At 69.7% G+C, this 20,226-nt stretch overlaps 2 protein-coding genes across 3 annotated transcripts in view; one reads left to right on the top strand and one right to left on the bottom strand.

Moving 5' to 3' along the window:
• The window catches only part of PDE4A (phosphodiesterase 4A), a 38,044-nt gene extending 24,422 nt beyond the window's left edge, over window positions 1-13,622 (bottom strand). The window contains exons 1-3 of one of the 2 annotated variants that reach the window (XM_072848540.1): window positions 13,490-13,622; window positions 11,489-11,616; window positions 10,516-10,748 (exon numbers count right to left, since the gene is read on the bottom strand). In XM_072848540.1, coding sequence (XP_072704641.1) covers window positions 10,516-10,748; window positions 11,489-11,530 — 275 coding nt within the window. In that variant the 5' untranslated portion in view covers window positions 11,531-11,616; window positions 13,490-13,622. Of the gene's footprint in view, window positions 1-7,393; window positions 7,793-10,515; window positions 10,749-11,488; window positions 11,617-13,489 lie in introns of those variants that run through there. The other variant, XM_072848539.1, reaches the window with a different exon arrangement.
• A 1,122-nt stretch (window positions 13,623-14,744) lies between these two features.
• On the top strand, window positions 14,745-19,341 carry CDC37 (cell division cycle 37, HSP90 cochaperone). Its single transcript, XM_072848549.1, has 8 exons — window positions 14,745-14,924; window positions 16,040-16,321; window positions 16,406-16,511; window positions 16,861-16,976; window positions 18,395-18,517; window positions 18,676-18,858; window positions 18,981-19,052; window positions 19,186-19,341. The coding sequence occupies exons 1-8, from the start codon at window positions 14,823-14,825 to the stop codon at window positions 19,336-19,338; spliced, it is 1,137 nt and encodes a 378-aa protein (XP_072704650.1). The 5' UTR covers window positions 14,745-14,822; the 3' UTR covers window positions 19,339-19,341.
• Window positions 19,342-20,226: the final 885 nt, after the last annotated feature.

Consider the following 20,226-nt stretch of genomic DNA (forward strand, 5'->3'; position numbering starts at 1 on the left):
CGGGCCTCCATGCCGGTGGGGGTCAGGGGGGTGCCCCCGGGGGGGGACGGACCCAGGGACCGGGGACGGGTCCCGCAGTGGGTGGCAGCACCAGGCGCCCGCCCCAGACACCGGACTGTGGCAGCTGGGACCCCCCAATACCGGGACCCCCCAATACCGGGACCCCCAGGGAGCCTTGTGCCCCTGGACCCCACTACTGGGACCCCCCAATACCAGGACCCCCCAATACTGGGAGTCCCGGGAGCCTCATGTCCCGGGACCCCCCAGTACCAGGACCCCCGGGAGCCTTGTGCCCTGGGACCCCCAATACTGGGACCCCCAATACCGGGACCCCCAATACCGGGACCCCAGGAGCCTTATGACCCAGGGCCCACCCAAGACCGGGACCCCCAACACCGGGACCCCTGGGAGCCCTGTGCTCTGGGACCCCCAATACCAGGACCCCCCCGGAGCCTCATATCCCGGGGCCCCCCAATACCAGCCCCCCAGAAGCCTTGTGCCCCAGGACCCCCCAAGACCGGGACCCCCATGACCCTTGTGCCCGGCACCCCCAAACCAGCCCCCGCGGGTTGGGGGTCTCCAGGGACTCTGCACCCCGAGACCCCCCCCCGGTACCGACACCCCCAAGCCTCCGTGTCCCCCAGTGCTGGGCACTCCGGGACCCCAATGTCACAACCAGGACCCCCCATTTTTGGCCCCCCCGGTGTGGGTGTCGTCCCCTCCCCCTCCAACCATCGCCCACTTCCCCTGGGCCGCGGAAGGAACCCGGCGCCCTGCCCCCTCGGGCCCCCTTCGTTATTGGGGGTCCCCAGGCAACCGGGGGGCACCCAAAGGCTGCTGCTGGGGGACCCCCCCCCAAAGGGACCCCTCCCTTAAACCTGGGCATGGGGGACACCCCTGTCCCTCAAAACCTGGGGGGGAGGGGCCTGTCCCATACAATGGGGGCCCCGCTTCGCCTCCTGGGCATGGGGGGGGGTCCTCTCCCACCCCAGCATGGGCATGGGAGGGGTCGCTGTCCCCCCCCAAACTGGGTATGGGGGTGTCTGTGTCCCCACCCCGGCCTTGGGGTGCTCCCCCTGCTCCCCCTTACCTCGCCGCCAGCCCCCCCCGCTCAATTATTGGGGGGGGTCTCCCGCCACTGGCCCGCTGGGTGCCCCCCCGCTCCATGGGTGCGTGGGGGGGGGACACGGGGGTGCTCCCGCCCCGGCCCCCCCCCCTTCCTCTACCGGCTTCCTCTACCGAGCCGCCCCGGGGCAAGCGGGGGTGGGGGCCCTGCTTCCCCAGAGTCCCCCGAAAGCGGGGCAGCGGGGGGCCGGGGTGAGAGGGGGCGGGGGGCGGAGGGGGGCGGGGTAGGGGGGGGGGCCCATCCCCCGGGACCGCCCCAGGACCGCCCGCCACCGGGGAGGGGGAGGACCGGGCCGGGGCTTCTCGGGGGCGGGGGAGTGGATGGGGGTCCGTGAGCCCCCCCGGGTGTCCCCGAGTCCCACTTGGGGGCCCTACACTGAGCCTGGGGGTCCCTGAGCCCCCCCGGGATCCCTGAGCCCCCCCGGGGGTCCCCGAGTCCCACCTTGGGGGTCCCTGAGACCCGCCTGGGGGTCCTTGTGCCCCATCGGGGGGTCCCTGTAACCCACCAGGGTCCCTGACCCCCCCCGGAGGTCCCTGCACCCTGCCTGGGGGGGGTCTCTGAGCCCTTTCCAGGGGTCCCTAAGCCCCCCCCCGGGGTCCCTGCACCCTTCTCCGGGGATCCCCCCGGTCCCGCTCACCGGGGACCCCCGTGGGAACCTGCCCAGGGGGCTGTATGGGGGTCCCAGCCCCCCCACCATTGCCCCCACCCCGAGCCCCCCGGCCTGCACCCTCCCGGTGCACCCCGCGTGTCCCCGGGGAGGGGTCCCAACCCCAGCGTCCCCCGAAAGGGGCTGTGACCCCGTGTGTCCCCGGGAAGGGGGTCCAGACCCCATGTCCCCACGACCCCCAGGAGGGGGGGGGGCCAGCGGGGCCCTGGGGAGCACACGGCTCGGCCCCCCCAAATCCAGCACGGCTCGGCCCCCCCAAACCCGGCGGGGCTCGGCCCCCTCGCGGCCCCTCGTGTGACGGGGACCGAGGGTGACCGAAAGCCACGTGGGGCCGGATGCTCTCCGGGCCAATCCCGACCAGATGGGCCCAGGTTGTCCCTGTCCCCGTCCCTGTCCCATGTCCCCACCCCATGTCCCCATCCCTGTCCCCATCCCTGTCCCCGTCCCTGTCCCCATGTCCCTGTCCCCACCCCATGCCCTTGCCTCCGTCCCTGTCCCATGTCCCTGTCCCCATCCCTGTCCCTGTCCCCATCCCCACCGTTGTCCCCATCCCTGTCCCATGTCCCCATCCCTGTCCCCATCCCACTCCCTTGCCCCCGTCCCCGTCCCTGTCCCGTGTCCCTGTCCCCATCCTTGTCCCTGTCCCCTCCCCACCCTTGTCCCCATGTCCCTGTCCCCACCCCATGCCCTTGCCTCCGTCCCTGTCCCATGTCCCTGTCCCCATCCTTGTCCCTGTCCCCATCCCTGTCCCTGTCCCCATCCCCACCGTTGTCCCCACCCCTGTCCCCATCCCTGTCCCCATCCTTGTCCCTGTCCCCATCCTTGTCCCTGTCCCCCTCCCCACCCTTGTCTCCATCCCTGTCCCATGTCCCCATCCCTGTCCCCATCCCACTCCCTTGCCCCCGTCCCCATCACTGTCCCGTGTCCCTGTCCCCATCCTTGTCCCTGTCCCCCTCCCCACCCTTGTCCCTGTCCCCCTCCCCACCCTTGTCCCCATCCCTGTCCCCATCCCTGCCCTTGTCCCTGTCCCCGTCCCTGTCCCCATGTCCCTGTCCCCACCCCATGCCCTTGCCTCCATCCCTGTCCCATGTCCCTGTCCCCATCCCTGTCCCTGTCCCCATCCCCACCCTTGTCCCCGTCCCCCTCCCCACCCTTGTCCCCATCCCTGTCCCCATCCCTGTCCCCATGTCCCTGTCCCCACCCCAGGCCCTTGCCTCCGTCCCTGTCCCATGTCCCTGTCCCCATCCCTGTCCCTGTCCCCATCCCCACCGTTGTCCCCATCCCATGTCCCCATCCCTGCCCTTGTCCCTGTCCCATCCTGCCCCCCCCAGCAGCCTGGGGACGCCCCTCGCCCCCCAGGGATTCGGGGTCCCCTTGGCTTTGGGGTTCGATCCTGCACCCCGCTTTCCCCTTTGCAGCAGGTCCCCCCATGGCGCCGCCTGCGCCCCACAGCGACGGGTCCTGACGGGGCCTCGTGGGGGGCACAGACCCCCGAGGGGGTCCCAGCCCCCTGTGCCCCATGGTGCCGCACTGTGCCCCACAGCCCCAGTGCCCCACAGCCCCCGGTGCCCCGCAGCCCCCGGTGCCCCACAGCCTGCCCGCTCCTGTGCCAGCTCCAAGCCCCCCCACACCACACCGGGACCCCGGGGGGACCCTGGCCCCATAGGGGATCCCGGCCCCGGGGGGACCCCAGCCTCATGGGGGACCCTGGCCCTGGGGGGGACCCTGGACTTATGGGGGTCCCCAGCCTCATTGGGGATCCCAGCCCCATAGGGGACCCCAGCCCTATAGGGGTCCCTGGCCCTTTGAGGTCCCCCAGCGCTGTGGGGGACCCTGGCCCCATGGGGGTCCCTAGCTTCATGGGGGTCCCCAGCCTCATGGGGGTCCCTGGTCCTGTGGGGGTCCCCAGCCCTGTGGGGTCCCCCAGCCCCATGGAGGACCCTGGCCCTATGGGGGTCCTCATCCTCATGGGGGTCCCCCAGCCCCATGGAGGACCCTGGTCCTGTGGGGGTTCCCAGCCCTATGGGGGTCCCCAGCCCCATGGGGTCCCCCAGCCCCATGGATGACCCTGGCCCCATGGGGGTCCCCATCCTCATGGGGGTCCCCAGCCTCAGCGGGGTCCCTGGTCCTGTGGGGGTCCCCAGCCCTATGGGGGTCCCCAGCCCCACAGAGGACCCTGGTCCTGTGGGGATCCTCAGCCCTATGGGGTCCCCCAGCCCCATGGAGGACCCTGGCCCCATGGGGGTCCCCATCCTCATGGGGGTCCCTGGTCCTGTGGGGGTCCCCAGCCCCATGGGGTCGCCCAGCCCCATGGAGGACCCTGGCCCTATGGGGGTCCCCATCCTCATGGGGATCCCCAGCCTCAGGGGGGTCCCTAGTCCTGTGTGGGTCCCTGGCCCCATGGGGGTCCCCAGCCCCACGGGGTCCCCGTTGGGTGCAGCACCCATCCCCCCGGGGCTGGCAGGGAGCCGCTGCGGGGGCGGGGGAGCCGGGGGGGCTGTGCAGGCAGCGGGGGGGGGTGACTCACAGCCAGCAAATTTAGCAACCGGCTCTGGGGAGGGAAAGGGCTTTTTTGGGATTTTATTGGGATTATTTCACGCCTCGGGAGCCGCAGCTGCCGGGCGAGAGACGGGGGGCAGGCGGGCCGGGGATCCTCGGGGATGGGGACCCCCCGGTGTCCCCAGGGTCCCCGGTGTCCGTTTATCCCGAGAGGATTGGCGACCCAAGGGGACGGCGGGGTGTCCCGGCTCCTTCCCCCCCCCCAGTTTGGGATGCGGGATGGGATCCTGCCAGGGCGATTCGGGGGGGCTGGCGGGTCCAGCACCCCAGAAGTGGGGTGCCCACTCCCTGGCAGAGCCAGGCAGGACGTGGTCGTCCCCCCGGCTCGTCTCCGGCGGTCCCTGGGCACCCGCTCCTCCGGCCTCATCCCGGAACAGCCAGTTTGGGTGCATCCCTGTCCCCGTCCCTGTCCCCGAGGGGGTGTGGGGCAGGGAGGGGACCCCGAGGCCCCCCCCGCAGGGGATGGGATGGGGCTGGAGGCAAGGATGGAGGCAGATGGGATGGGGACAAGGGAGAGAGGGGGACGGGACGGAGACAGGAGGGGGAAGGAGATGGGATGGAGGCAACTGGGCTGGGGACGAGGAAGAGATGGGGATGGGGACAGGGATGAAGCCAGGATGGGGACGGGAAAAGGTTGAGGATGAGGATGGAGACGGGACTAGGAAGGAGATGGGCTGGGGACGAGGACGAGACGGGGCTGGGGACGGGATGAGGATGAGGACGGGCACAGAGACGGGATGGAGACGGAGAGGAGGAAGAGCTGCAGACCGGGCAGGAGACAGGGGTGGGGACGGTCACCAGCACCGGGACATCCCCACGCCCAGGACCACCGCTGGCATCCCCCTGTGCAGAGGGACCCCCAGCCTGGTGCCACCGTACCGGCCCATACCACACCATATAGTGCCGTACCGTGCCGTGCCGTACCGTGCCGCATCGGCCTGCGCGCCCAGCCGGCCCCGGGGGCGGCGAGAAGGGGCGTCCCTGCTATTCCTGGCAGCCGGCACACACGGCTCGCCTGCCGGCGCGGGATTTCCTCCCGACCGGGATCTGCTCCGGGAGCCGGAGACAAACGTGAATCACTTTTAATGGCCGCAGGTGACTCATCCCCCTCGAAAAAGATTACGGCACATCATAAACGCCGGAGGGACTGCGATGGGCGGCACGCGGCGCTGCCGCCATCGCCGCGACCCGCCAGCGGCGCAAGGTTGGCGTCGATTTGATTATTATTTTTTTTCTTTCTTTCTTTCTGAAAAGGAAAGGAATTAAAGCAGGAGGAATTAATTAGGGCGAGGGCTACAGCGAACCCGGGAAAAGCCTCCAGGAGCCGGCAGCAGCCGGACAGATCCTGGCACCGCCGCGGTGAACCGGGCTCTGGCCATCCGCCTCTGCCCCGGTGAAATCCCAGCTTGGGATTTCACGTTCGTTTTGTTTAATTACACTAATTGCTCCAGGAAGGGAGAAACCCATAACCGAGGGTTGAGCCGGTTCTTCCTGGTTGAGCCATGCCAGCACCGGCAGCGGGATTGGGGATGCCGGGATAAGGCGGGGGGCGGGGGGGAGATCGCCCGTCTGCCGGATCTCACCGATGGGGGTTTAACGTGATGCCGTGGCAGGGGGGTCTGGCATCCCAACCCCCAGATTCGGGGGTGGCCCCCTGGCAGCCCCGGTTTCACTGGGGGGCTGCCGGCTCTGCCCGCGCCCCAACACCCTCCCCAGCCGCTCGCCACCTGACAGCCGCCTCGAGGCGGGAGGGGGGAAAACTCCGTCGGGAAGGGAGGAAGAGGAGGAGGAGGAAGGAAATAAAACCCCCGAGTCCCGACCATCTGCTGAGCCTCCTGCGCATAAATTAGCTCCCCTAATGAAGCCGGAGGTGCCGCTGCCCCCTCGGCTCTGCCGGAAGGATGCGGTGCCCGGCACATGCTGCTGTCGCGGCACAACCACCCGTCGGCGTGTTCCCTAGTTGTTTTCCCCAAAAAACTTCCCGACCGGGAATGGGCAGAGCCGGCACAGACGGATCCCGGGGGGCGGTTGAGGTTTCTCCCCCTCCCCCCCCCCCCCCCGGTTTGGGGGTGCTGCATCCGTCCCCCCACACCGAGCATCTCCCGATCCGGCACATCTCCCAAGTACCGGCACGGCGGATGGATCCTGGCACCCCCTGACCCCGGCATCGGGTTGGGGACCCCCACACCGGCACCCGAGGGTCCCAGCGGTGGCTGTGCCGTGGCCGGCTCGGCTCACCACCACCACCACCACCCCCCACCACCCCCGGGAGCGGGTTCACCCCGGCAGAGCCGGTGGCACGAGGGGGTCACCCCAAAACTGCGGTTGCCGGGATGGGGGTGCCCTTGATCAGGTCTTAGGGGGTCCCTGGACACCCCCAAACCCCGCCGGGACCAGCACCCATGGGGCACCCACGGGCAGGGGGGGTCAGAGCCAGGAGCCACAGCTGTGCCGGTGCCGGTGACCCCATCACCGTCCCCGGTGCCTGGCAGGGGACCCTGGGAAGGGTCTGGCCAGGCCAGGGGTCCGGAGGGACGTGACCCCCCCGTGCCGCTGCCGCTCCCCGCTCCCACGGCAGCCCACGGGCCGGATCCATCCCCGGCACTGGCACGGCCACCGGCTCCCTCCCACCGCCACGGCACCGGGATGAGGATGATGCTGGGGGGGTCCCGCCTCCGGTCCCGGTACCGGGATGATGCTGGGGGGGCCCCACCTCCGGTCCCGGTACCGGGATGATGCTGGGGGGGTCCCGCCTCCGGTCCCGGTACCGGGATGATGCTGGGGGGGTCCCGCCTCCGGTCCCGGTACCGGGATGATGCTGGGGGGGGTCCTGCCACCGCCTCCGGTACCGGCACTGGGATAACGATGGGGGGGTCCCTCCTGCCACCTCCGGTACCGGGATGCTGCTGGGGGGGTCCCGCCTCTCCCTCCGGTACCAGCACCGGGATGATGCTTGGAGGGGGGTGTCCTGCCTCCGGTCCCGAGGGGGCTCCGGGGGAGGAGGGGGAGGGGGGGTGTTTGTCCCCGCCACTGTCACCTACCGCTTGCCGGTGCCGGGGGTCCCGTGGAGGGAGGAGGGCCAGGACATGCGGGATTTCCGCAGCCCGGGCCGGTCCCCGGTGTCGACGGCGTCCGCGCGCTCCATGGGCCGGGGCCGGTGCCGGTCGGTGTCGGAGAAGCCGCGGTGGCGGATGCGGATGGGGGTGCGGGGCTGGCGCCAGAGGTGCTGGGGGGGCTTCAGGGTGCTCGGGCCCTCCCGGGGCACGGGCAGCGACAGCGAGAGGCTTTTTCTGGAGCTCGGCACCGGCTCCATCATCCGCGGTACCGGGGGGGGGCGGGGGGAGGAACCGGGGACCCCGAGATGCTGCCGGGGGCCGGGAAAGGAGCCGCTCCCGGTGCCCAACCTGCTGCCGGTACCGGTCCTGCTTTCCGATGCCCGGACCCGGTCCCGATACCGGAGCCCCCCTCCCGGTGCCGGTGCCGGTGCCGGTCCCTAGCGAGGCGCGGCGGCGGGAGCGGCGGCGGCTCTTCCCGGCCCCGGGCTCCTCATGGCCCCGTGCAACCGGTTGGGACGACCCCGGGGGAGGCGCCTGCCGCCGCCGCTGCCGCCGCCGCTGCCGGTACCGCTACCGGTACCGCTGCCGGTCCCGCTGCCGGTCCCGCCTCTGCGCGCCCGGCTCGGCGCCTCCCCCCGCTCCGGGACCTGCCCCCCCACCCCCGCCCGCCCCCGGCGGCGGCTCCGCCCCGGGACCCCGTGGACCCCCACGCAGGTACAAGGCGGTGCGGACACCCCCCGCATACCCACACGGCGGGGATCCCCCCGATAACCCCCCACGGCGGGGACACCCCCCCCGATAACCCCCACGGCGGGGATCCCCCTCAATATCTCCCCACGGCGGGGATCCCCTCCCCGATATCCCCCACGGCGGATCCCTCCCCCATATCCCCCACGGCGGACACCCCCTCGATATCCCCACACGGTGGGGTTCCCCCCGATATCCCCCTCCCCGGCGGGGATCCCCCAATACCCCCCCACAGCGGACACCACCCCCCGGGCTTCCCCGATGCGGAGACCCCCCGACTGCCCCCCATGCGGGAATCCCCAGGGACCCATAAATCCCCTCCCCGGGACCCCCCGGGATTCCCCCGGGGACCCCCTATCGGGGCATCCCCCTGCCTGTGGGGACCCCCCATGCAGGGATCCCCCGCGAGATTCCCCCCAGCAGAAACCAGCCCCCCCAGCACCCACACCGGGGGGGGCCGAGCAGACACAGCAGGGACCCCCAGAGCGGTACCGGGACCCCCCGAGCCAGGCGCGGCACGGACCCCACTGTGGATTTGGGGTGCACGGTGCTGCGGGCACCCCCAGCTGCAATGGGGGTGACCCCCCAAGCACAGCGCTGCACAGGCCCCCCAAGACTGGAATGGGGTCCCCCCCTTGTGCGTGGCGCTGCACAGACCCCCAGGGCTGGGGTGGGGGTCCCCCCTCCTGTATGTCACTGCAGAGACCCCCAGGGTCAGGGTGGGGGTCCCCGGCGAGCACCCACCCTCCTGAGGGGCCACCGGGGGGTCCCCACGCCTGCCCGGTGCCCCCCAACACCCCCGAGCTGATCCCCCACCCCCATCACCGGGAGAGGGGGGCTGCATCCCCCCCAGGCACAAAGCGGGGGGTCTGATGTGACACCCCCCCCCAACTTCCAGCTACCGGCGGCTCCGGTTTTACCGTGGAACCCCTCGGCGTGGAGGGGGTGCAGGCAGCTGCCGACACCGCGCCGAGACTGAGCGCATTCCCCCCACCCCCCCCCCAAAAAAAAAAATGTCCCCCATTAATGTCACCCACCCAAGAGAGCAGCCGGGGGGGGGGGGTGGAGGACCCCAAAATCCCACCCTGGCCCGGCAAAACCGCCGGCGATTGGGAATTTGGGGGGCTGCAGGATGGGAAACGGGGATCCGGGCGGGAACACACCCTGGAAAATTCGGCGGATGATTCATTGCAGCGAGGGAGGGCTGGTGGCACGCGCAGGCTACCGCCACCGCCACCGCACCGGGGACGCATCCGGCCCCCCGGCCGGGTCACCGCGCTCCCACCGCGCTCGCCGCGGCTCGACGGCGTCGGTTGGCGCTTCACCGCGTCGCGGCCTGGTACCGGCGGTGGTCTGCGCGGTGGGATCCGGCAGCCGTAATTAAAGGGTGGGGGGAATTAGGGGGGGGGGGGAGCGGGTGGCCTCGTTGGGGGGCTGCTCCCCCCCCCCCCAACCCAAGGAGGGGACGCGGTGGGGACGCGGTGGCGGCCAGCGGAGCGGGGACGCCGGGGCCGGCCACTCTTCGCAGCGCCGTGTTGGCGAGGGGGCTGGTGCCACGGCTGCGGCGGGGACAGCGCCGGTGTCACCCGCGTGGGCACTGTCCTCGTCCTGGGCACCGTCCCCATCCCAGGCCATGTCCCCATCCCTGGCACCGTCCCCATCCCGGACGCTGGCCGGGTCCCCGGCGCTGTCCCCATCGGGGACGATGTCCCTGTCCTGGGCCACGTCCCCGTCCCTGGCATCGTCCCCATCCCAGGCCACGTCCCCACCCTGGGCACTGTCCTGGTCCCAGGGAATGTCCCTCACCCGGACGCTGTCCCCATCCCGGGCCACGTCCCCATCCCCGACACTGTCCCCACCCCAGAAACTGGCCCCGTCCTTGGCAGTGTCCCCCATCCTGGGCACCGTCCCCGACCCGGACACCGTCCCTGTCCTGGGCGCTGTCCTGGTCCCAGGCAACGTCCCCATCGTGGACAATGTCCCCGTCCCGGACACTGTCCCCATCCCTGGGCTCTGTCCCTGTCCCAGGGAACGTCCCCATCCCAGGAACTGGCCCTGTCCCGGGCACCATCCTGGGCCACGTCCCCGGCCCCCGGCACCGGCCCCATCGCGGCCACGTCCCCGCCTCGTCCCCACCCCGGGCACCCCGGCGGGACCCCCAGCCCGGGGACACGTCCCGGCTCTGGCAGGGGGTCCCTGGCCTCGCCCCCCCGGGCCGGGGCCACCACATCCCCCCGGGGTTAGTGCCCGGAGGGGGGGGGGGGGCTGTCCCCGATGCCACCAGGAGCCCCGACGCCGCGGTGACAGGCTCAGCCTCGCGCCGCATGTGTGCCCCCCCCCACCCCCAACCCCATCCCTACCTGGGGGGCTCGGGGTGGGTGATGGCGATGCGCGGCGGGATGCGGAGGGGCAGCGTGGTGGGGCGCGGGAGGCCGGCGGGCTCCGGTGAGCGCGGCCGCTCTGGGGGCTTCCAGGGGGGCACCTGGAGGGTGGCGGAGAGGCGACGGCGCCCGCGGCGCAGATCGGCACCCAACATCCCCGGGGAGGGGGGGGAGCGGCTGCAGCACCCGGGGTCCGGCGTCTCCGGGGGGGGCTGTGAGGAAGGGATGGGGACAGGTCAGACGGGGTGGTGTGGCACGGCACGGCACGGCACGGCACGGCATGGCACCATGTGGTGAGCGAGCCTCGCACCACACAGTACGGCACAGCATGGCATGGCGCGGCACGGCATGGCATGGCACGGCACAGCCAGGGAGCCTCGCACCATACGGCACGGCACGGCATGGCATGATATGGTATGGATCGGTGCAGCACAGACTATCACAGCACGGCGTGGCATGGCACAGCACGGCACAGCACCACACGGCGTGGCACGGCACAGCCAGGGAGCCTCGCACCATACGGCATGGCACGGCACGGCACAGCATGGTATGGATCGGCGCAGCACAGGCCATCACAGCACGGCATGGCATGGCACAGCACGGCACGGCACCACATGGAGAGAGCCTCACACCGCATGGCATGGCACAGCACGGCACGGCACAGCATAGCACAGCATGGCACGGCACAGCATGGCACGGCCAGGGAGCCTCGCACCACATGGCATGGCACAGCACGGCATGGCATGGCTTAGCACGGCACGGCACGGAAAGCACAGTATGGCACAGCGTGGCACGGCACGGCACCCAAGCAGGAGCCCCTCACCCTCTGCTGTGGACCCCCAGGGCCGGGGTGCGGTGGGGACCCCTCAGCCCCCCACGCATGCTCCCCTGGGACCCCATCCCCACCCCGGTGCCCCCGGTGCCCCCGGTGCCCGCGCCGGTGCTGCCTCACCTGCTCCTCGGGCCCGGCCAGCTCGCTCCGGCTCCTCCTCATGTGCCCGTCCGGCACCGGGGCTCAGGGCACAGGGGCCATGCGGGGGGAACGGGGAGACCCCGCCACGTCCCGGGGGGCTGCGGCGCCTGCGGGTGAGAGCTGACGGTGAGGGGGGGAGCGGGGAGATCCCCGGCATCTCCCCGGCAGCCCAGCCCGTGCCGGGACCTGGGGGGGGGGGGTGTCCCTGGGGAGCCAGGCTGAGCCCTGACACGCTCATTGCAGCCGCGGCACAACCGGAGCCCCCCCTGGTTGCCACAGACTCCCCCGCTGTGCCTCCACGCACCGGTGCCGGGGGGTCCGGGGGGGTCCGTGCCGGCGGGTGAGCCGCTCCGTGGCGGTTCCCGGCAGCCCCAGCTCCCACCCTGGGGACCCCCCGGCTCCTCCTGGCAAAGGTTGCCAAGGAAACCCCGGCATCGCGCCCCGCAGCATCGCATCCCGCGGCATCGGCAGCGTTGGCCACGGCAGCGTTGGCCGTGGCATCTGCATCGCTTCCCCCCGGCATCGGCATCGCTTCCCCCGGCACCACCGTCGCTTCCCTTGGCACCAACGTCCCTTCCCGTGGCACCGGCATCGCTCCCGGCACCGGCATCATTTCCCACGGCACCGGCATCGCTCCCGGCACCGGCATCCCTTCGGCATCACCTCCCCCAACACCGGCATCCCTTCCCGCAGCACCAGCATCGCTCCCGGCAGCATCCCCTTCCCCGGCACCGGCATCGCACGCCGGCACTGGCATCGCTCCTGGCCGCTCCCCGCGTGGGGATGCCTGGGGCCCCCCCTCAGCCGTGCCGGGCCTGGGGGGGCCCCGGCAGTGCCAAACCCCCCGGTGTCCCCGCGGCAGTGCCGGGCCTGGGGGGGGTCCAGGCGGTTGACAGCCTCGTGTGTCCCCCCCAGCCCCCAACCGGGGACCCCACCACCCCGTCCCCCCTTGCCGGGACACCCACCGGCACCACGACCCCGGTGACCCTGAGCCCCCTCCCCAGCCGTTCCAGGGGTCCGTGTCCCCCCCCATCCCACACGGGGACCCCACTGCTCGCCCGGGTGCGCCAGGGCCCGGTGACACCGCGTCGTGCCGCGCTTGCCGCGAAACCGTGGGAATGGGGGTCCCCGCCGGGCCTGGGTGTCCCACGGGATTTGGGGACCCCCTCCTCGGGTGGGAAGGGGTTTTTGCGGGGTGCCGGGGATGCCACCCATGGGTGCTCGCTGCCAGCAAAACCCGACGGCGGGTCCGGCTTCGGGCCTTGGCAGCTCCCGGACGCGTCCCGGTGGGACCCCACGGCCGAAGAGGGTCCCCGGGGGTTTGGGGGTCCGGCGCTGCCCCAGCCGGTGTCAGGGGTGCCGCAGCTCGGGGACACCGGCGTCACCGGGGGGTCCTGCCCGCCCAGGGTCCAGCACCGTTACCGGCTCCTGTGGTACCGGCTCCCCCCGTGCCCGGGCCCCCCGTGCTCGGTGCACCCCGACTCGGTGGGTGCCAGCCCCGGAGCCCCCCTTCCCGCAGCCCCCGACCCCGGAGCCCCCGGCCCTGGATCCCCGGAGCCCCGGTGCCTCCGGTCCTGGATCCCGGCAGCCCCGGTCCCGCAGCCCCCGACCCCGGAGCCCCCGGTCCTGTATCTCCGCAGCCCCGGAGCCCCGGAGCCTCCGGTCCCGGATCCCGGCAGCCCCGGTCCCGCAGCCCCCGGCCCTGGAACCGCCGGTCCCGCATCCCCGGAGCCCCGGAGCCTCCGGTCCCGGATCCCCGCAGCCCCGCAGCCCCCCGCGGCTTCTCCGAGCTGCAGCCGCCGCCGCACACCGTTCCCGGCCATCGCACGGTGCCGGGGCTCCCCCCCCCCCCGCCCCGGGGGTACCGGAGGGATGCTCGGCACCGGGGAAGCACCGGGGGGACTCCGGCAGCAACGACGGGGACGGGGGAAGGGGCCTCCCCGGTGCCGCCCGGTGCCGGTCCCGCTGCCGGTGCCGTACCTGGCCGGCTCCCGGTGCCGCGGTGCTCCCCGGCATCCACCTGCCTTTGTTCACGGCGCGGGGCGGGAGGCGGCCCCGGTACCGGCCCCGGTGCCGCCGAAAGCGCCCGGTGACAGCGGCGGCGCCGGCGGAAACGCGGCGGGAGCGGCTCCCCCCCCCCCCGCCCCGGCCCCACGCGTGTCCCCGTGTGTCCCCCCGGCACCGGAGGTGTGGGGGTGGGTGTCCCGGTACCGGGCACCCCGGTGTCCCCAATGTCCCCCCAGCACCGGGCACCCCCAGCGCTGTCCCCCGGCCCCCCGGTAGCTCCGAGCATCCCACCTGTGTCCCCGTGTCCCCGTGTCCCTCTGCCCCCGTGTCCCCTGTCCCTCTGCCCTCATGGCCCTGGGTGTCCATGGCCCCGTGTCCCCAGCCCGGTGCCACCATAGCCCTGTGCCACCAGGGCCCTCTGTCCCCAAGGCACCGTGTCCCCTCATGTCCCTGTGTCCCCACGTCACTCTGCCACCATGTCCCTGTGCCCCGAGGTGCCATGTCCCCCAGTGTCCCCATGTCCCTCTGTCCCCATGTCCCTGAGCACCCTATGTCCCTGTGCCACGATGTCTCCGTCCCCCCAAGGCGCCATGTCCCCCAATGTCCCTCTGTCCCCATGTCCCTCTGTCCACATGTCCCTGTGCCACCATGTCCCTGTCCCCCCAAGGCGCCATGTCCCCCAATGTCCCTCTGTCCCCATGTCCCTCTGTCCCCATGTCCCTGTGCCACCATGTCCCTGTCCCCCCAAAGCGCCATGTCACCCAACGTCCCTGTGTCCCCATGTCCCTGTGTTCCCATGTCCCTGTGTCACCATGTCCCCCCATGTCCCTGTGTCACCATGTCCCTCTGTCCCCATGTCCCTCTGTCCCCATGTCCCTGTGCCCCCATGTCCCTCCATGTCCCTGTGCCACCATGTCCCTCTGTCCCCAGGGCACCTTGACCCCCCATGTCCCTGTGCCCCCATGTCCCTGTCCCCCCATGTCCTGTCCCCATGGTCCCCAGACCGAGGGGGGGGCGTCCCCAGCCCCCCAGGCCTTGGGGCGTCGAGCGGGAGTCCCTCCCCCCCCGCCCCCTTGTCAGTGTGCGTGTCTCTTTAAAACCAGCGCCATCTTTGTACCGGGCGAAAGGATCGCATCGGTGCGTCCCTTTGCGAGATGCGCGCATGCGCAGAGGGCCGCGGGCGCACCCGGAAGTGCGCCAGACGGCGCGTCCGGAAGTGCTAACGTCGCTAAGCGGAAGTAGGCGGGGCGGGTGCTGGAGGCTTCGAGAAGCGGCCGGAGGCGGCGGGCCCCGGGGCGGCCGCGCCATGGTGGACTACAGCGTGTGGGACCACATCGAGGTCTCGGACGATGAGGACGAGACTCACCCCAACATCGACACGGCCAGTCTCTTCCGATGGCGGCACCAGGTGCGGCCCGGGCGGCCCGGGCTCCCGCCCCCCCCCCGCCCCAAAGCCCTGGGCCCGGCTCCCCCGGGAGGCCCGTTCCCATGGCGACCGGCTCCCCACAGGGAGGGGAATGGGGGGGGGGGTGTCTCTCTCTCCTGTTGCCATGGGAACCAGCTCCAAGGACCCCCCGGGGGGGTCCCCATTCCCGTGGCGACCGGCCCTGGGACCCCCATAGGGAGGGTATAGGGAGGGGAAGGGGGGGCTCCCCCCTTCCTGTTGCCATGGGAACCAGCTCCAAGGACCCCCCAGAGGGGGGGACTCCCCCATTCCTGTGGTGCCCGGCCCCAGCACCCCCCTGGGGGGGGGGGTCTCCCCCATCCCCCTAGCACCCAGTTCCCTGTGACACCCCCTCTCCCCGGGCCCCCCCCCCCCGGGTTGCTGCTCCTTCCCCCCCATCCTCGCCATATCCGGGGCTCCCTGTTCCCCGGGGGAGCGGGCTGGGGGGCTGCCCCGGGGGGGGCTCCCCTCCCCCTCGGGGGCTGCTGTTGGATGTGGGGGGGCTCCTGGCTCCTCCTGGGGGCTGGGACAGCCGAGGGGCCCCGGGCCCGGGGAGGTGACACCTTGAGGGGGCTTGGTCACCCTGGGACCGTCCCCTGCCTGGGGCTGCGGGACGGGGCTGGGCTCCCATAACCCCCCTCCCCCCCCCCCAGTTTCTCGCAGGGGGTTTCTCCCAGCTCGGAGGGTGGGGGGTAAAGTGGGGGGGGGCTGCGTACCCCCACGCTCTCCCAGAGCCGGAGCAGACTGAATTTTTGGGGAGCTGGAAGCCGCGGTATTGCGGAATCGGCCCCGATTTGGCGGGGAGAAGGAAGGAAGCTGCTGCCCGAGCTGTTCCCTCCCCATTCCAACAAAATACTCCGGAGCTGCCTGAAGAGGCTTGAGTTTTTCTCGAAACCAAGGGGGTTTTGGGGGTGTTGGTCTCCCCCCACAGCAGCTCCTTGTGCTTCTCCCGATTCCACAGGGATAAAAAAATCCCGGGAGAGCGTGGGGCTTCCCGGAACGTCGTTAACGAGGCCGGGAAGGGCCGCGGGAGAGATTTAACGATGCCCTTGACGTGATTCCCATCCTGTCGCCTTCAGGCTCGAGTGGAGAGGATGGAGCAATTCCAGAAGGAAAAAGAAGAGCTGGATAAAGGATGCAGGGAATGCAAACGGAAACTCGCCGAGTGCCAGAAAAAAATGAAGGAGCTGGAGGTGGCGGATCCGGAGAGCGGGAAGGGGGAGCTGGAAAAGCTCCAGGCCGAAGCCCAGCAGCTGAAGAACGAAGAGAAAAGCTGGGAAAACAAATTGGAGGAGCTGAAGAAGAAGGAGAAGAACATGCCCTGGAACGTGGACACCCTCAGCAAAGACGGCTTCAGCAAGGTGGGTTTTGGGGGAGCCCCCCAACTCCCCCCCCCACCCCCCCCACGTCGCTGGGCAGGCGGCTCACATCCTTCTGCTCCCCAGAGCGTCTTCAACGTCAAACCGGAGGAGAAGGAAGAAACGGAGGAACAGAAAGAAAAGAAACACAAAACCTTCGTGGAGAGATACGAGAAACAAATCAAACACTTCGGTGAGTGCCGGGCAGGGGGGTTTTTTTTGGGGGGGGGGCCGGCAACCCCTTCTCAGGGGGGTGCTCCCTGCAGCCGTCGAGCCGGGGAGCCGCCGCTCGGGGGAACAGGCGATTTAACATCTTTTTCACAAGATTTTTTTTGCCCAGCCGAGGCGAAGCGTCACGCGCTGCCTTCGTTAATCATAATTTGGGGGGGGGGAGGTTTAATTATTTAACCTTGGGATGAGTCATCTCTCCCCCTGCCCCCCCCCTTTTTTTTTTTTTGTGCTGACGAGGTTTAGAGGCCGTTCTGTTTTTTTAACGAGCGGAAAAACCTTCCTCTGCTAACTGGGGCTGCCCTGCTTTGAAGGGATGCTGCGGCGCTGGGACGACAGCCAGAAATATCTCTCCGATAACCCTCACCTCGTTTGCGAGGAGACGGCTAATTACTTAGTCATCTGGTGCATCGATCTGGAGGTGGAAGAGGTGAGAAACCGGGATGAAACCCGTTCCTCCTGCCGGTTTTCTGCCGGGCTTGCGTTGTCCTCGCCTCGCTGGCCTTGCCGCGGCCGGTTGATTTGCTTTTCCTGCCAGGAATCGGGGAATCGTTTAGGGCCAAAACACCCTGAAGGTCGTCGGCTCCTGTCATTAACCTAAAACCACCGACTCCACCGCGAAACCGTGTCCCCGAGCGCCACGTCCGCGCGTCTTTTAAATCCCTCCGGGGACGGTGACTCGACCCCTTCCCCGCGCAGCCTCTTCCAACAATTGACAGCCCTTTGGGTGAAGGAATTGTTCCTCGTATCCAATCTAAACCTCCCCGGGCGCAGCTCGAGGCCCTTTCCTCTCCTCCTACGGCTCGGGAAACCTCTCGGGGAGCCGTGGCGAGCGATGAGCTCTCCCCGCAGCCTCCTTCTCTCCAGGCCGAACAACCCCAGTTCCCTCGGCCCCTTCTCTTCTCCTCCAGACCCTTTGCCGGCTTCGCCGCTCTCCTCCGGACGCGCAATCCCACCTCAAACCCTGCGGAGCCCCTTCCAGCCGGGGCGCATCGGGGAACGCCGGGGCGGTTTGGGTGGGAAGGGGCCTTAACGCCCACCCGGCCCGGCCCCCTGCGCCGGCAGGGACGGCTTCACCCCCGTCGGGTCGCTCCCAGCCCCGGCCAACCCCACCTCCACCCTTTCCCGGGCCGGGGCACCCCCCACCTCGCCGGGCACCCTTCTCCCCGCCCTCAGCGGACGGAATTTCTTCCCCGGACCCCGGCCCAATCTCCCCTCTCGCCGTTTAGAACCCTTGCCCCTCGTCCCGTCGCCGGGAGGTCTCCCCGGAGCCTTCTCCCCCGCGGGCTGAAGACCCCCGCCTCTCCCAGCCCCCGCCCCAGCAGAGGGGTTCCGGCCCTCGCAGCGTCCCCGCGCCCTCCTCCGCTCCCGCAGCCCCGCGCCGGCCTTTCCCCTGCCGAGCCCCCCGCGCCGGAGAGAATCGCGGAACCGGAGAATCCCCGCGCTCGGAAAAGACCTTTGAGATGGGCGAGCCCGACCGTCAACCCAACGCCGCCCACGGGCGGGCTCCCCGGGGGGCTGCCGGCGTCGAGGGGCCGAATCCCCTCCCTCGCCCCCAAACCGATGGCCCGAGCGCAGGATCCGACGTCGAACCTCGCTGGGCCTCTCCTCCCTCCTTGAGCCTCAACCCCTCGCTCCGCCCGGCCCAGATCCCTCCAGGGGCTCTCCCCTCGAGCAGATCCACGCTCCCGCCCCGCTCGCTGCCATCTACAAACTCAGGCCGCGCGCCACCCGCACCTTGCCCGAAAAGCGGTTGGGGATGAACCCCCCCGACCTCCCTGATGCAGGGAACGCGGAGACGGGGAAATTTTTGGGGTCCTCACCCCCATTTTTCTCCCCCCCCCCCAGAAACACGCCCTGATGGAGCAGGTAGCCCACCAGACCATCGTCATGCAGTTCATCCTGGAGCTGGCCAAGAGCCTGAAGGTCGATCCCAGAGCTTGCTTCCGCCAGTTTTTCACCAAAATTAAGGTGAGAACCGCGCTGAACCCCCCAAAGGGAGGGGATTTTTGGGTACCGCCGGATTTCAGCACCTCGAGGGTGAGGAGATGCAGCCGGGTGGGACCCTGAGACGGACTGGGGAGGGGAAACGGGGGTCCCGATGCCTTCACCCCAACTTCTCCTGGCAGACGGCTGACCAGCAGTACATGGAGGGCTTCAACGACGAGCTGGAGGCCTTCAAGGACCGGGTGCGAGGCCGAGCCAAGGTTCGCATCGAGAAGGCGATGAAGGAATACGAGGAAGAGGAGCGGCAGAAACGCCTGGGCCCCGGCGGCCTCGACCCCGTGGAGGTGTACGAATCCCTGCCGCCCGTGAGTATCCCCCCGCTATTTTATTTTATTTTATTTTTTTTTTGGAGGGGGGTTTAAAACGCCAACATTTGGTCCCGGTTTGACGCGATTTAATTCCCCGCCTCGTCTCTTCGGCCCGGCAGGAGCTGCAGAAATGCTTTGACGTCAAAGACGTGCAGATGTTGCAGGACACGATCAGCAAAATGGATCCCACGGTGGGTGATTTCTTTCCCCAGCCCGCGGCGGGGACGGGTGGGGGGTCCCCTGCTGCGGCAGGGCAGGCAGCGGGACCCCCCCCCAACACCTCTGAGCCTCGCGTGTGTCCGTCCCCGTCCCCCCCAATTGCAGGAGGCCAAATACCACATGCAGCGATGCATCGACTCGGGGCTCTGGGTCCCCAACGCCAAGGCAGGGGAGGGAGCCGAGAAAGGCGGCGGCGGCGAAGCCCTTTACGAGGAAATTAAGAAGGAAAACGGCGATGAGGAGAAAAGAAATCCGTGAGCTGGGGGGTTAAAAAAAAAAAGCTGTAAAGGTAGAAAAAAAACCCTGTAAAGGTGTGAAAAAAGCTGTAAAGCATAAAAAAAAACAACCTGTAAAGGGGGGAAAAACCCAACAACCTGTAAAGGGGAAAAAAACCCCACGTTGTAAAGGGGAAAAAAAAAAACCAAGCTGTAAAGGGGGGGGGGGAAGTTGTAAAGGTGAAGAAAAGCTGTAAAGGTAAAAAAAAAAAGAGCCGTAAAGGAGTAAAAAAAGCTCTAAAGGTGAGAAAAAAGCCATAAAGGCGGAAAAAAAGCTGTAAACGTGCAAAAAAAAAAAGTTATAAAGGTGAAAAAACCCAGCTGTGCAGGTGAGCAAAGAGGTGAAAAGGGGGGGATGGGGGAAGTTAAAAAAGGGGGGAAGGGTCTCTGCCCCCCCCCGTGCTTTATGCTCTTAGTGATGTCTGTGAGCTGCTTGTGCCCCTCCCCCGGCCCGGGGGGGTGGGGATGAAATGGGGGGGCGAGGCTGCGGTGAATAAAGAGAGTGGAGAAGCCGGGGGAGGGGACACGGGGGGGGGTGGAGAGTTTGGGGGGTGGGTGGAGAGTTGGGGGGATGGAGAGGTGGGGGGACACACGGGGGTGGGTGGAGAGTTTGGGGGGATGGAGAGGTGGGGGGACGACACGGGGGGGTGGAGAGTTGGGGGGGGACACACACGACACGGGGGATGGAGAGTTGGGGGAGGGGACACGGGGGGTGGAGAGTTGGGGGAGGGGGCGGTGACGAGGCGGAGCCCCTGGGGGGTGGGGGAGCTGCGGTCCCCCTGCCCCTCCTGGGGGATGGGGAGGGGGATTTGGGGGGCCCCCTGTGTTGCTCTCCAGATGTGGCCCCTGGCTTGCAGCCAGCTGCGGCCCC

The sequence above is a fragment of the Ciconia boyciana genome, chromosome 31 (assembly GCF_034638445.1).
Source record: "Ciconia boyciana chromosome 31, ASM3463844v1, whole genome shotgun sequence".
NCBI lineage: Eukaryota > Metazoa > Chordata > Aves > Ciconiiformes > Ciconiidae > Ciconia > Ciconia boyciana.